Source organism: Malus domestica, chromosome 11, assembly GCF_042453785.1.
Source record: "Malus domestica chromosome 11, GDT2T_hap1".
Lineage (NCBI taxonomy): Eukaryota > Viridiplantae > Streptophyta > Magnoliopsida > Rosales > Rosaceae > Malus > Malus domestica.
The window spans coordinates 8615749-8632755 of NC_091671.1; the positions used below are offsets into that span (position 1 = coordinate 8615749).

The following is a 17007-nucleotide window of genomic DNA, read 5'->3' on the forward strand; positions in this document are numbered from 1 at the left end:
TTGAAATCGAAAAACTAAACTTTGAATTCAAAACTATTCACATGTGGAATAATTTGAAATGCCTCAAAATATTATCATGACCCAATTGTATATGGAAAATGCCTGAAAGTAATCCATGCCTTTCTCAAAAATAGGCCATTCAGTGTTGAGCACCAAGTAATAGCCTCTAATATCAGAGAAAATACCTGCCAAGAAAAGAAATTAAAATATTAGGCATATGAGTGCAAGCTTACATAAACTTTGTTTTTGCACACTTTCTTCTCCCTTCAATGACAGTTTGTTTCTATCCAGAAAAATAAAATGAGCAAGTCAATGATACTCACATGTACAAAATGCTAATCCTATATATGGTCTAAAGCTAACTGAGTTTTTAAGTGTAAAATCCCTAATTTCACTGCATTTGGATTGATCACAGTTCGTGACTTGTTAAACTTGATATCTCTTTGTACATTTTGGGAACATGACAGCTTAAAAAAGTGCTCATAAAAGCAAATTACACAATATCCACTAAAAACTTAGAGAAGGGACTCAATTAGTCAACAAACAGATGCCTCACACTTAAATATTAAAGACCAAAGAGAGAAAACCAAGCTGAACTCTTCAAAATTCATTGGCACACATGCTTCATTGGCTCAATTGAATGTATAATGCATACTTGGATACAACATTTTCATAAGGATTCGACGTGATCATGGAGTGCCGGCTGTCGACTACCTGACGCCCTCCCCCTCCTCCTTTATCCGGGCTTGGGACCGGCCATGTAAGAGATACAACAATTCGAACAATTGTTAGAGATTGACATAAGCCTCCAAACTTGAAAAAGTTTGAAACCTTAAGAAAGAAGAACCTGTTTTCCTTCATATTTGTGCTGTTTCGATTAGCTTATCTCGCTATCACTTGATTCATTAGTTTTAAAGGAAGTTCAAATACTGCTTAATAACAGTTGATTATCTCTAAAACAAAGAGGGAAAACATAGAAATACTATATGTACTCAAAATCCCAAATATGTAACACATGGTTGTAATCTACCCTGATTTCAAAATTTAAAATTCGACACAAAAAATGAAATTTGGAATGATTAGCAGGGAAATAAGAGAGAGAAGTGTGAGCGAATATACCCACCCATGAGGCCTTCAGACCCGAGTTCGGAGCTGGAAGCGGCAGAGGTTGCGAACCCAGAGCATGGAAGAAGCTGGAAGGATTTTCCTCTGTGCTGCCTCATGCACGTGTCTTGTACTATTTATCCAAGCATTGACTGTTCAAATATTGGGTAGTTGGTAATATTAAAACTGATATAATCATGTAGAAATAACTTTGTTCAATCTTTCAGGATCTTAACAACATGTCTTTCAACAATATTTGTGATGTTAATTTTGAATCATGTCTCTATTTTAGAGAGAGAGAGAGAGAGAGCATGATTTAAGTGGGAACTATCTCAGGCAATTTTCCTATCTAGCAAATGGTTAAGACAGAAAAATCAATCTTCGATATAGAAAACATCCTGAGCTTATAAAAACCACCAAATCAAAGTTATGTTTTTTTATGTGCTTGTTTGCAACACGGCATAATTATTGCTTTCCAGGGTATAAATGGCTATCAAGCAAAATGAAAAAGAAGTTAAAGACTTCCAACAATGGAGAGCATACCACCATCATATGTGATCAAAGGCAACACTATAAAAGCAGGGTAAACTGCCAATTTAGTCCCTGAATTATCACCTTAGTGAAAATTAGGTCCCTAAACTATTTTTTCAGAAAAATTAGTCCCTGAATTATAAAAATCTGTCAATTACATCCATAATGTTATATTCGAAGTTACTATATTCAATTTTTCATCAATTTAAGTCACGTTACTTGCATATGATACATATTGGAAGGTAGATTGGTAGTTTTTCATAAAGAAATAGTGTATGGAATTGACTTTGGAGGAGAAGTTGGTAGTTTTTCATAAAGAAATAGTGTAAGTTAACTTTTGAGGGTAAATTAGACATTAAATTTGCAACATATATGAAATGTTAGGCACTTACAGACGAGAAAATGATGATATTACACTCTAAAGTGTGTCAAGTGACTTAATTTGACAAAAAATTAGATAAAATAGCTCTAAATATAATAGTATGGATGAAATTAGCAATTTCTAATGAATTTAGGGACTTATTTTACCAAAAAAATAATTTAGGGACCTAATTTTCACTAAGGTGATAATTCAAAGACTAAATCGGCACGTCACCCATAAAAGCATGGTGGAATTAGAGAGATGAGACTGATGGTTAGTGGCATATTTTGATTAGCATTACCTCCAAGATAAGTTGACCTCTCTGATCATATGGGAATTTGCAACGCATGGATTTCCCGTAGATATCTTTTGCATCATCATAGTCCTTATCAAAAAGGTAAACATGATCACATGTTTCAAGACAGCATACAGAACACGTGTATACACACCCCAATTGCAAACTCTGCAATGAAAAGGACCAAAATAAAATAAAAACTTTATTTAAACTAAAACAACTACAAAATGCAAAATTCAATTCTTTCTTTTTTCTTGTGTCAAAATTAAATTATAATAACAAACCTTCATAAATGCATCAATTTCTTGATCCAGCCTTATGTTCCTTTCCCTCTCTAACCGTTCCAAATCATTCATGTATGTTACAGCATAAAACAATTGACAAAAACAGGGGAAGGATATCAGCAGTGCTCGATTGAGTACATGAAAGTAAATTATGCATCACGATTTGGACTTACTTTTCTGGCAACTTCTTGCAGTGAAGAAGAGAGCCGGATGGAATAATCGATCAGCTGGGTGAAAAGGATTTACAGAGATTTTGAATTTGGGGTGAAAAGAAATTCCTAGAAATCAGCCTACCCCCATACTTCTCCCTTATTCTTTCTCCCTTAAACCCATGCCAGACGGAAATCGCCGAAAATCCCCTCCCCCACCCTCTGTCACTTTGCGAACTGCCCTCAACCTACTCTGATTGAGACCGACGGAACAAACCTCCTAAGCGCGAATTACAGAAATGCCCACAACTTGTGGCCGTTGGATGTGGAATCAAGCAGGGAAAATGATAATTTCATTACCCCACTCCCACTCCGAAATCGAAGATTCACACCAAATCTCTGTCACTCTCTCTGTCTCTTTCTCCTCCTCTGTCTGCTCTATAATCCCCTACCCATCGATCCGAATGCCTTGCAGCCCTTCAATTTCAGCCGCGTGATCCTAACCTAGATAGATATTTCCACCATTTTAGCACCCTAAGGGCCGGCCTTATGAAGAATCTAGGAAAGCCCATCAAACACATTATGGGCGGCCCAAAACAAAGTAACCCAACCCCCAAAACACACTACCCACCCAGCCCCAATTTGATGGCAGTGGCGTAAATAAAGTAAACTCAAGTGGCAAACAATTGACTGTAGCTAAGCTACAGTCAATTCACTCCTCAACTTTAGAATAGACGAGAAAATATGCTCGCGCATTGCTGCGGGAACCTGTTGTTTCAGGTGTAATCGGATGAATAAAACACATTTAAGTTGAATAAATTCAACACAATTATGAACAAATAGTTTTTTTATATACATTCAAGTGAGCTGGCATATAAACACATTGTACAATGAGTGGGAAGAAACTGAACGTCTTTGATTAGAAAGAGATGGTTTCCAAAAAAGTTCTGTTTCCTTAAAAAACAGAAGAAACATAAGTTCACACAAAATTTCAGTTACCAAATCCAAAAAAAAAACAAAAATGTGACTCTCTATATGGCTTTCTTACTACAAAAAAATATCCCTTAGTTAAAGCATGCCACACATCATCACATTGCTATTATATGAAGTATATTCCTCAGTGACAAGTAATATACTCTCCTTAGCATGACCTCTCAATCCCTTATATCTCCCTAGAATCGTATAACAACCCATAAGTACGGTGCCCCTTTAAAATCCAAGCATACATTAAAAATTCAACAATACAGTTACAAAATCTCTATAAATGAGCATACCTCAAAAAGCCAACGGCCCAAGTGACACACTGCACACACTGCATGCACTCACATACACTGCATACACATACGCTTACACACACTGAAGAATGAACGCATTATATTCAGTTAGCACTATTCAACTTTAAAAGCAGTGAGACATACCAAAGGCACAGCCTAACTGGCATCGGTTCAAATAACCAAATTGAGAACATTTGAATTTTAGAAAAGTTGTACATAAGGGAAAAAAAAAGAAAAAAAAAGAGACAAAACAATCCTATAACCACAATTGAAAAACAAAATCAAAATGAACATAATAAAATATCAGCAGAGCTTGAACACTAACAGCCTTTGAAAACATGTGTTGGTTACGTATAATATATATGCGCATAAATTAAGAAAATGACTTGAGTGCCCTAGCAGTGGTCTTTACGTTGAACCAAATCACTATTAGGTTAATTGTATTGATTCACGCATCTTATTTTATGTGCTAAACTCTACTAAATTGCCCTACAAAAATGACATAAAACTAATTAAATTCCCAATATATCTGAGATATACAACTTTTAAAAGTGTGACAATATATGCAGCACCAGGATGTTGCAGAACTCACTGCCCCAATTTAAGATTCGGTTTTTATCCAATGTATGTATAAGCTTAGATACATCTGAGAATTTGCTTTTCAACAGTTGTTACTCTCATCGTCTTTTGAGAGAGATAGATACAAACATTAAGATTACAATGGGGAAGAGTTAAGAATCCCTCTAAAATACTAAAGAAAAACATACCTACAACGGAGTAAACAAGTGTTTGTCTCCATAGCAGTTTCTCAGAGCATTTATGCTGTGAGAAAGATAGTGCTCCACTCCAGAAGGATGGACAAATTTACCAGATGGAGACTGACCCAAGGAAAACATCATCTGACGAACAATTATGGTGATGCAAAAGGACAACACGTGATGTGAAATTATTATACCAAAATATCCAAGGTATGTTAATCTAATCACCCAATAAAACAGAACATAATTAAGCACAACAATATCAAAATTAAAAGGAAGGAATAATATGAAACCTTGTGCATAGAACGTTCATGAGAATGAATCACACAACAATCAAGGATGGACAAATCACAAAAGTGACAATTAAAGGGCACCTGACGGACACCCACATCCTTCTCTCTCTACAATCGCAGAAATCCCTCGGGTTTCATGAAGCAAATGGAAAACGAAATGCCCCTTTACCCTCACAGAAAATCCTCCCATCTCTCTCTCACCCTTGTCCCATCTCTCTGTCTGCAAATTGCAGAAAAGAAACCCTAAACAAATCCCTGAAATCCCTTGCCTAAATCCTCTCACATTTCTTTCGGACACCCCCTATCTCTTTCTCTCTCTCTCTTTGCAAAACCTAAACCAGATCTCCTAAATCCTATCTCAGACACCCGACATACAGCCAATAAGCCAAGATATTAAAGCAATCTCTACATAATACTTTGGAACAAATTAAGCAGAGAAATCAGTTTATAATCCCTAAATACTAGAAAGAAGGAATCTTTGAAAGGGAAGCTTCCGAATGGCATACAGAGATTTTTATTATAAGAAAAATGTAACCCTAATCCCATATTAAGCAGAGAAATCACTTCATAATCCCTAAATACTGGAAAGAAAAAAAATTTGAAAGGGAAGCTCACCACTGCAATCATAAGGCATGAGCAGAGACAACTTCGGAGGCTGTAAACAAAGGCCCAAAGAATGAAAAACCAGGGTCTCTTGAAACTGAAAACAGAACTAAATTAAACCACCACACGTAGAATCGCAGGCTACAAACTGGCATGGTTATGGTTCATCTGCTGCCGCAATGACTTGGTTCATTTACTGCCACAATCGCAATACCAGTTTCTATTGGTAGAATTATAGTAACAATATATAGAAACAAAGAAATTATCTTTTCATCTTGCATATCAACAATTATAAAATGCATCAACCAATAAACTAAAAAATAAAAAACAAAGACAAAAAAACGTATGCTTTCCATTCAACAGAAAAAGTCTGCATAAAGATAAATTGGAATGATAAACATACAAAATTTCACTTTTCACTTCACATAATTTGTTTGAAATCACTAATTACCATTAGGACAACTTCATAATGAAAAAAGATTACACTAAAATTTTGGAAATTGTTGCTTACGTATCTTCAGAATCATCTTTATGATTTCTAAACATTTTTCCAAAAAGAGTGGACAGATGAATACAAACCTCCTCGGATGGACACACTAATAGGATCATCCAGTCGACCATCAAATACTTCCAAAGATAATGACAGAAGTGGTGTCTCCATTACATGCTTCTCCGAGAGTCCCATGTGAGAAAAAAGAAAAGTAAAAATCAAAACTTGCCTCTGCCAAATAGGAAAACCCCTACAAACCACACAATCAGAAAAATTAAATTATTTTTTTTCTAAAATTAGGAGAGGAAAATAGAATAAGAGTGGAAAATCCTAAAAAATAAGAAAGAAAGAAAGCCAAAATTATAGATCTAGAGAATAAAAATTACCCAAAGTTCCACTCAACACAAACATAAGGGCCAATGCGAAGGCGAGCATAGAGCCCTGCCTTCTGCATGGTCTTGAGAAACCTCACCAGATTATACCTCCCCTTAAAATTGTACTAAAACCCAACATAAACCCAAAAGGTGAAATTAACTACAAAACCAAATATACAAAAGTATTCGTTTCAGATCTAAATTCATCCCCCTTTATACTGGCTCTAAGGTGGTTTTTGTCGTAGCCATGTCCAAGACAATGCACCCAAGACTCCATACATCTACAGCAAGGTTTGCACCAACTGAGTTCTGTATAACCTGGGCAAGGAACCGAAATGAATACTTAAGTAAAAGTAAAACCATCAAGAAGCATGCCACGAAGGAAAAAAATACAGTAACAAAAAAAAAAAAAAAAAAAAAAAAAAAAAACTCACCCTCACAAACTTATCCAGTGACGCTCCATTTGATTGCTCTAATCTTCATTAAGAAGATTGGTACCTGTCCAGATACATTACAAACTTCATTTAATTAAAGAAAACAAAAGCCAAAAATGTAGAAATCTAACACAATTAACGTAAAGAGAAGCATATGAAATCATTAAAATAACATACTAATAATAATACAATGTAATCAAAGAATGATTATTCGACATTAAAACTAAGCCAGGAACAAAAACCTTTGAACTTTGTGCATAAAGCACACATGTTGTCTTAACTGTACAAACACTATTAACAACCTAAACGATAATTAACTCACAATTTAGTTCCATCAATATGATAGACATACCAAACTGTCAACAAACTAACAAAAGTAAACATAAACCCTCCCTAGAAATAGCCCAATGGTAGGATTATGTAGTCCGACTGTGCTGAACTAAATAAGAAAAAATTCAAGTGGTCAAAGCCAATCTAGAGCTTTCTCATCTCCCAAACACAACAAGAATCAGAACGTGGGTCGTCAATTTCAAGAAATTCACAGAAAGAGAGAAAGAAAGGGATAGAGTAGCACAAACCTCAGATCGATTGGCCTCGATCCTCTGTATTCCCTCATTATCGTAGCAGAAATCAACAAAAGCATATATACAATGACATTTTATCAGCCACTGGTTGGACCACATTTATTAACTGCTATAAACGGAGAAACAATTTGGTATAAGAATCTGATAAGAATCTCATTCCACAAAACTTCTTCAGTCTAGGCCTAAACAACTGCAAGCAAAAAAATCCCCAAGATACATACTTTCTTCCAGATCATCCACCGCTATTAACAAAACCACACCCTATATCTTCATTTAGCTAATAAGATTAAAAGAGTGAACTTATCACCCAAATAAAATATGTAGATTAACGAATATGAGTTAAAAAGTGGAGGAAAGAAACAAAACCAATCAAACAACGAATTGTCAATAGAATAAAACAACAAATATAGATATCTGAATCAAAGATTTTTTTTATTTTTTATTTATTTATTTATTTATTTATTTTATTTTTGTCAAATGAAGACTTAAATGTCACTCAACATTGTTTCTAATTGCAGCTTCCTTTCTACCTGTAAAAGCATGGTTGTCTTAGCCAAACATACATTTTGATCATGCATAATCGAGATGGAGACATTATCTTCTGACAACAGACATGGAAGTTCAAAATATTATTGAATCATCAAATGTTGAAATTACCAATCAAATACAGATAAACCACCACCAGCAACCAAAACAGTTTTTTTTTTTTAATGAAATTATACACCTCTCACCCAAGTAGCAACCAGTTCTTTTGAACTGAGCGTCTGTAAAACACATGAGTACGGATATATTATAGAGAGCAACAATCACTAAATTTCTAACATCACCAGCATTCACAACATTAAGCATGTAGGGAAACTATTTCATTTCATTTTAATTTTAGGTGACACAGCTGATGCAAGAAAGGGTCGAGCAAGTAGCATGGCATCAAGAATAAAGGAAGATATTTAGGATGGAACAATTAAAAGTTTCTGTAAATCATTAAATTTATGCTTACATAAAATATACATGCATACTTAATTTTTCAGACAATTATACTTCACAACATAAATTGCAAGTTGGGACTATTTGGTTGACTCAAAAGAAATTGATGGGTTAGAAAAAGCACAATATATATATATATATATATAAAGACGAATGTTCTTATGTCGTTCTCCTCTTAGAGAAACTCCACCCATGTGGATTGCTCGGGGGACATGGGAGAAGAAAGGGCCTGAGGCCCGGTGGACAGTGCTCCAGTCATGGAGAGCCCGAGTGAGGGTGGGAGCCCGAGCACAAGGCCCGTGAGGAATCCACCAGCCTATAGCCCGAGGGCCAGGCATTATTTAATTTTTTTTGTGTCAGCCCGTGGGCCTGCAGCCCCATTTCCAATGTTTTTTTATATTTTATATTATTTAAACAAACAAAAACAACTAATATTTTATTACATATTGCCAGGGGGAGGGCTCCAAGGGTGGAGATGCAAAAGGTAATTACTGTTCATTAATAGTAGTTACTATTCATTAAAGGTAGTTACTGTTTAATAAGGTGGATTCAATAGTGAATTGCCAGGGGGAAGGGCTCCAAGGGTGGAGTTGCTCTTACATTGACAAAACACACACACATGTGGTTTAATGCTCCAATATTCAATGAGAAGGCACCAGGCAAGAAGAAGCTCAAGGCTGGAAAGAAGCTTCCAAATAGAACAATCTATAAAGCAGACCACAAAAATTAGACAAAACCCAAAACCTAAACAGTAAAAAAAATCCCTAAAATGAAAAGAAAAAAAAAACTGAATTTGCAGAAATGTCATAGCTTGTACCCTATTATATCCAAGTTGTCGTACATCCTCGAACCTTTGCGTTCATATATGCTTCCTCAATTTTAGTGTAAACCCCCAAAATAAACTGCAAATATTCTAGAAATGGTAAAATGAACTGCCAACCAGTCAATCATTTCCCAAAATAAACTGCAAATCACAAAATTACCTACTCCAAATCGGCTGGAGAACTCACCAGGAAACCAAGGCTTTTATGGGCTTAAAATTTCCTTCGAAATGGGACTAAATTCACGGTTTTTCAGCAAGAGGTCGTTGTGCTTCGTAGTTTCTGAGAGAGAATCAAAGAGATTTCTAACAGCTTGGTGGTTTTTAAGCTCGTTGGTGATTTCTGAGAGAGAAGGCGAGGAGAGAAAATGGAGATGGAAGCAGAGTCGAGGCTATGTCGTAGACAAGCTGAATCGCTGGCTTCCACGATCATCAAGCATAACTGCACACGCACAACACCCTACCTAGAGAAGGGAGACGGCGACGACTGAAGGATAGGATGGAGGCGAGACCGTCGTTCTCGTAGGGTCTGCGAGACGGAAGAGGCAATGAGGGTTTGAGAAGGAAATGGAAAAGGCCAGCTTTACCATCGTTCTTCCCTTCCCACGATCATCAACACGTGTGCATCAAGATTAGCGGCAGAGAGAGCCTGGTAGAGCACCTACCTAAATATCTCTCTCACTCAATCCAAACCTGTAGCTCCCATCTCTCTCCAATCTGTCAGGCTCTGTGTCTCCCTCCTCTGTAGTCGCTCTATCTCCTTTTCTCCGCTCGCCAGAGGCACACCCAGTTGTCTTCGAGTAAAAAATGGGAGCGATTGTCTCTCTGCAATTTGTCAGGCGTGATGTTCCCCTCCCTTCTCCGTCGTAGAGTCAAACGTGAAATGCAGCCAACGGTTGAAAATAGGTTTTTAGGCCTGAGTGGCAATTTTGTAAATTAAGTGAAAGGTGGTTAAAAGCATCCGAGTGGTAATCTTGTAAATAAACTGAAATGTGCTTCTGCTTCAAAACACTGTTCATTTGTACAGTGCAATTGAAAAACCTTCTTTAGACTAAAGTAATAACTATAAATTGCTACATGCGCGTTGCTGCGGGATAAAGAATTGTAATTTTTAAGCTACAGTCAATTCATTCCTCAACTTTAGAATAGATAACTAGAAATTGCTACATGCGCGTTGCTGTAGGATAAAAAATTGTAAGAAAAATTTTGTTTGAAAGATATAAAAGATTGCTCATTGTGATAGAAGATTAATAATATTTACATTGAAAACATTAGAAAGATGTTCATGTACCAAAGATTAAATCGATAAAAGGCGACACACAAAAAATCGTAGCTCAACGGAATACAACCTTTCAGCAAAGAATTGACTAAACCAAAAACGAAACAACCCAATTCTCTTCCCAAGCTTCAAAATCGAATTCAATCAACTTAATTACATTGGGGAATCAATAATATCAAAATAAGCTAGGATCAACTCAAACAACCCAACACCTCCACATCAACACACACAACTAATACAGAACCTATTTGACCTCATAAAAATCAAATATGCACAGGAATAGAACATTTTCCAAAGTATAAAATCCAGACGAAATTTCTGACCTCTCCTCCTCCTTGAGCATTTTCAAACACTTCCTTGCAAATTGAATTGGCAACACACCGTTGATGTTGATGTAGCTGTTTATCCAAGGAACACATAAAATAAAAACAAATCGAAAGACACTTATTTAGCGAGAGTCGATAATCTCATTTTTGCCTCAAGAGAAGCAAAATCGAAATATACAACTAACCAAAAATAAATTTTTAAAGAAATATCTCCCAAAATATGTGGAGCTACCTGATTAAGTGGGTTCTTTGGCGTTCCATACTCAGCAGCTAGAAAACCAAAAACATGTCATGCATTGCAGAGAAGGTTAATGGGATAAACGTCAAGTTCATCAATCATATTTGCATGATAGAAGCTGCTGGAATAAATTCAATCATATTCAATACCCAATCTGGTAAATTTAAAATGTAAACATACAAAAGATATACATACATATTATATTTCTGTCTTTGGTAAGTGCTTTGCAGACAATCACACTTTTTTTCTCTTATTTTGAAAGAAGTATACTGTCTGCAATTTTCGTAAAATAAATAAAATAATATAATATTAGAACAATGGCCTTATACCATTAACATTTAATGTGGAGAAATTAAAAGTTGAAATAAGTGGAATACGACGTAGGACAGAGGAGAAAATTCAAAAAATATTGTGATCAAAATCGGAACATAGTGAGAGTTCAACGGAAAGATCAGTGGAAGATGCACTCACACACCAACTTGAAAGAAAACATAGTGTCAAATAATTGTATCAGGAATAGAAAAATGCAAACTTTATATGAAAGGTAAAGATTTACTTGTAGACCGGCATCAAAAAAAGCAAACGGAATACAACGGGAGTTACTGCAATAGTGAGAGGGAGGAAAAGAGATTAAAGATGAGTGATCAGTTAAAGCTATAATTTTTTAAGCATGTTCTGCAATATGAATCATTTAGCTATAACAATAACATGCTTGAAATAAACAATACGCATAATCGTGGTGTAAAAAGAAAAAACAGAGATGCAATATCACCAACATTCATGATCATTATCCAGAATCACTAAAGTAAAAAAGAAAATCAAATTAACACCTCTCTAATCCATCTTCCTATTGTATTGTGATAAGGTTTATACTAAACAATGTTTCCACCAAAATTTAATAACAAAAAGATCACAAAGAGTTGACCTCTACCTCTTATATGTTGATATTACCAATCCCTTGCATACTTGATCTCTTTTAAGTCCACTTGTTAAAAGAAAAAGAAAACAAAACACAAAATTTGTAATGCAATTTGAACAAAAAGAGAGTTCTCAATTAGAGAAAACTTTAGTTTCATGTAAAGAAATTGTGTTCTAATTTCAGGGCTTAACTATGTAATAATGGGATTTGCGTTTAGCTCAAATAAGTAAGATACTATATAGATTTGATTATCCATTCAAAAAGACATTTGAACAAAAAAACATTTTTCTGCATCCAAATAGCCATTAAACTAAAAAAATAGTTAACTAATATTTACATTTGAATAGTGTAAGTAAATATTTTTCTTACCAATGCATCAACCAATATGCAGTGCAAATGAGAAAACTGAATATCAGATTTGAAAACTTTTTGTCTCCACATTTTGCTAAACAAAAACTCTAAATGTTTTGCTAGCTTCAAATGGACCCAGACTTTGGATTGGAAATATACTCATTTCGATATGAAATTGAAAATTTATAATTTGTTAGTACAACAATGTATAAATGCATTCATGTAGCAAGTCTCCAAAATAACAAAAAGGCAAAAACAAAAAGCTAAAGTGAAATATTAAAACTTGAAAAAGAGATTTTGATTTGGTAAACAGTTTGGTTGCTTTCAAAAGTGAAAGCGATCAATTTGTTTTCTATGAAACTGTAAAAAAGTAGCATAACAAATAAGGACACGATGGATGATCTGTTTTCTATGGATATAGCTGATGTTGATCATAGTTTTGCTCAACATAAACAGAAAATATGGTAGCTTTCAACTACATTGCTACACTAACAGAAAATTTGTTTATGGGTGCCCTACCGAAACTTGTATAGAAACGTATCACTCATGTTTCATGACCAACTTTTGATTGTATACAAACAACCAAATAATCCTAAACGTTGAAAGAATAAAGGAAAAAGCAAAGTTTACAACACTGTCAGCAGTTGCTTCGGTTAGTAAAAACAACGTTATGCACATGTGTGGTTAAGGCTACACTCTTTCGCATTATACCTAGCTATTAGGCTAGTCAATGTAATCATGAGTTTAGAAATTAATTGACCTCAACGTTGAAGCACATCTGCAAACATTCACAACACATTCAAATTGTTGCTCTGGGTCACCACCAATCAAAGACCCTGCGCACATAAATAATGTATGTGTGTAGAATGTCGACTAATTGTTTTATATTAATGTCTTCATGTGTTTTGTTTAATGCTTTTATGTAGAAAACTTGTAACATGGAAATTGAATTGTAGAAGCCGTAGCTCATATTCATTCATTGATAGTGTATAAATATATTGGATTACAAAGAGTCCTACTGGGATACAAAGTATTCCCATCTATATCTCAAATAAAAGATGACATAAATCAACATGATTTGGTCTGTTTACAAAGGGCGGATTGGATTGTGAGGACAAGGTCTCTTGTTTAACATTTTATGTATCGTGAAGCACACCAACCCCTTTTATACTTTAAAAAATTGTTTTAAAGCCTTAATTGGTGAGCCCGTGGGGCCCACCTTATGATTTTTTTTTGGTTTTTCCCCGGTCTCTCTCCTCTTTCAGCTCTCTTTTCTACCTCACTCTCCTGTGTCTCTCTCTCGGACCTCATCTCTCTCCCTCGCTGCAACTCTTTTCCCCGATCAACACTCAGCCACGCCATCTGCTGAGAACTCACCATCTAAACCTCGTCCCTTTCCTCTCCCTCTTGCCTCTGCGCAACTCGGCGAAACCAAGAAAATAACCTCTGGCGAGTCCGACGACTTTCGAGGTCATTTCCGGCCAAACCACGGCGGGTTGGCCGGCGTGCAAGGTATCAATCTCTTCGTCTTGTCGAGTATTATAACTTTCCTTTTTGTTTCACTCAATTTCATTGAGTATTGAAGAAGTTATACTCATTTGAATCTTACCAGTTTCCGGCGACCTCCGAGGCTTTCGAGGAAATTTCCGGCCAAACCACGGCGAGTTAGACGTCGTGTGAGGTATCATTCTCTTCGTCTCTTCCAGGGCTACAACTTTCGTTTTTGTCTCGCTTGATTTCGTTAAGTATTGACAAAGTTATGGCCGTTTAAAGCAAGTGTGGTTTTCCGGCCGATTTCCGGCTTTCTCTCCCATTGGGTCCGGCGACCCACCAAAACCCAAGGCTTTGGGCCTTCCCTGCCGAGCCCAGCCCTTTTGTGAGGCCTTAGGGCCAGGCTTTATGTGTGTGTATTAGGTGTGTGTGTGTGTTAGTTGTTTGGGTTTGGGCTTAAGCCCAAACCACCCATTTTCACCCTAAACCCTTTTAACCTTAGAACCCTAAAATCAAAACCCAATAAATCCTAATCCTATTTAACCTAAACCCTAATCCGGATTTCAAGTCTAAAACCCATTAGACCTAATTTGACCGTTGACCTCCGGTCAACATTGACTTTAGAGTTGACTTTTCGAGTTTTCGTCCGGGACCCTTCTTAGGGTAATTCGACGTTCTGAATCCGTTTGCAATGTCCGTTTTCCCAAATTCAATTGTTATTATATAGTTTTAATTATTGGACTCTTTATGTGCTTAGGGGCAATTATTGTGACGTTTTCGTCTTTGCTAGTGGCGCAGCTTTTGGCAACTAAGTACTGTGAGTGGACCCCTTCTAAAATTTCATGATTTGATAATTTAATTGCATAAATGATTAGCATGCCTACGAATTTATGAAGTGATTTATGTGAAGCCTAATGATTTAATATATTGATTTTTCATCTCGTGTTTTTGTGAGGAATAAATTGTTAGCCTATATTGAGCTATATTTTAATATATCATATTTTCTATAAAAAAACCATGAACTGGTAGACTATCTGATAGATGACGATAGGATGCTAGAACATGTTTTTGAACCCCTCTTTATAGTGTAGACGATGATCGATAACCTACGCTATGAAGTGGTATTTACGAGAGGCGTAGCATTTTGTGCGTACCTAGTAGACACTATGCCGCCTGGGGCGATGATCTGGTGTTGGCATTTAGGCCGGGAGAAATAATCCCTAGCTATGGGCTGAGGGACATGAAGAGGCATTGGGCCGGGTGGTAGTTATCTCTGGCTACGGGCGCAGAGACTTAGGTGCAGGCATTGGGCCGGGAGTTATATTTATTCGGTGATCTTACTAGCAGCACACCGCGTTTACGAGACGATTTATGAGACGCTTACTGTTTTGATTTCCACGATGAGTTTCCGCGATATGGCTTTTGAGATATTTTTGGCATGCTAGGATTTTTATTAAATCCATCATTTATTATGCTAGTAGTTTTCATTATATAACTGTGGGGGTTAGTATCTTGATAACTGTTTTATTATTATATTATATATAAACTTGGTTCACTCACCTTTGTTTTGCGCCCCAATTCAGGACTTAGAATCAAGGCACATAATCCCAGCGTCAAGGCACTTCCGCAGCAGCATCTTCGAGTCCTCTCGGGGTAGGACCCACTCCTTTGTTCATTCAATCTTATCTTAATTCTTGTTAGTGACTAGGTTTAGTTGTATGCTCTGAACACGTTCCTAAATTGTTAATTCATTGTATTTCAAATTTCTAACCTTTATTTATTTCTTATTCTTAGCTTTTGTATCAATTAATGGCTTTCGTCACCCCCGGGTGTCGGCCAGCACGTGTCGGTCCTGGTATTCGAGGAATATCAGGGTCGGAGCGTGTCATATCGAGACAAGAAATTGAGAGTTTTTATATTTTTTTTTTCAGACATATAAATGGCGTCCAATGAAAGTTGGTGATTGTGGGGGCAAGTCAGACTTTAGTGTGACTTGAACACTCTGAATCTCAAAATTTAAAGTACTGAAACCTATTTTCATGTCCATGCACTTTTATGCAATGGTTACTTTGTATCTAAGTAGGGAATGTTTATTTAATTTGTCATTTTACCAATTGCTTAAACTTTGATCAGTTATCTTGTACAGATAAATCTGAGTTATTTACAATTGCACCATGGAGGTCACTTTATAGAAGCCTGTAATGGGACAATGACTTATGTTGGTGGTCATGTTCCTTGGTTTGACAATATGAACTGTGATTTAATGTCCAGGTGGGATATTGAGGATTGTGCCAAGAAGTTAGGGTATACTAAGATTGCTAAGTACTATTACACATTGCCAAATGACAGAACTTACAAGCCTTGGTTGCTGATAGTGATTTTTGGACTTTAGCTACTGTTTTGCCCCTAAATAGAGTGGTACTTGTGTACATTGTTGATGATGTCCAACTGATCAATTCAGCCCCAAACATCAAAATTCAAGCTTCAGCAAACTCTTTTGACATTCCTCACATGTCAGCCCCAAACATTGAAATTCAAGCTTCAACAAACTCTTTTGACATTCCTCACATGTCTGATCCTTTTGGCATATTTGAGGGATTTTTGGAGCAAGCTTATGAAGGAGATCGGGAACAAGACAATTTTGTTGAGGTAGGTATACATAACATGGAAAATGAAGAGAAAGATGATGATGGCAATTCGGAAGATTCAGATTATCGAGACTTAGACTATGAACAAAGTGATGTCGATGACAACTTATTTGACAACAACGTAGAGAAAACTAAAGGGAAATATACCAGTGGAAAATGCAATGGAAATAGGTAAGCATCACGTAATACTGAACCCTTCCTGTTGTGCGGAAGCGGCATTTGACTGTAAGTGAATAGTAAGACAGAACAGAATAAAAACAACACCAACAAGAACACCAAGGTTTATACTGGTTCGGCAATGCCTACAACCAGTTTGGAGACAACGGAGTATTCCACTATAATCAATGAGAACATACAATAGTGTTTATCACTCAATTTTCCAAAGACCTAAATAACCCCAAGCTCTCACACTTACAA

The 17007-nt window shown here is 36.2% G+C and overlaps 1 protein-coding gene and 2 long non-coding RNA genes across 3 annotated transcripts; 1 reads left to right on the forward strand and 2 right to left on the reverse strand.

The window, feature by feature from the left end:
• LOC114819495 (histone-lysine N-methyltransferase SUVR5-like) lies at positions 1 to 3205 on the reverse strand. Its single transcript, XM_070807554.1, has 4 exons — positions 2576 to 3205; positions 2298 to 2459; positions 1124 to 1256; positions 1 to 185 (listed from the first exon to the last, which is right to left on the reverse strand). The coding sequence occupies exons 1-3, from the start codon at positions 2645 to 2647 to the stop codon at positions 1242 to 1244; spliced, it is 249 nt and encodes an 82-aa protein (XP_070663655.1). The 5' UTR covers positions 2648 to 3205; the 3' UTR covers positions 1 to 185; positions 1124 to 1241.
• Positions 3206 to 9111: 5906 nt separating this feature from the next.
• LOC139189167 (uncharacterized) lies at positions 9112 to 9620 on the reverse strand. Its single transcript, XR_011572803.1, has 3 exons — positions 9506 to 9620; positions 9336 to 9420; positions 9112 to 9223 (listed from the first exon to the last, which is right to left on the reverse strand). It is a non-coding gene; the product is annotated as an uncharacterized lncRNA (long non-coding RNA).
• A 4084-nt stretch (positions 9621 to 13704) lies between these two features.
• Positions 13705 to 15712, forward strand: LOC139189166 (uncharacterized). The gene is made up of 4 exons (XR_011572798.1): positions 13705 to 13963; positions 14064 to 14132; positions 14700 to 14759; positions 15526 to 15712. It is a non-coding gene; the product is annotated as an uncharacterized lncRNA (long non-coding RNA).
• The last annotated feature ends 1295 nt before the right edge of the window (positions 15713 to 17007 follow it).

Excerpts from the sequence above, each read along its gene's own strand:
- LOC114819495 (XM_070807554.1), bottom strand. The coding sequence starts at position 2,647 with ATGAATGATTTGGAACGGTTAGAGAGGGAAAGGAACATAAGGCTGGAT. Across the intron at positions 2,460-2,575 it reads AAATTGATGCATTTATGAAG|AGTTTGCAATTGGGGTGTGT; the intron begins GTTTGTTATTAT and ends TTTTCATTGCAG.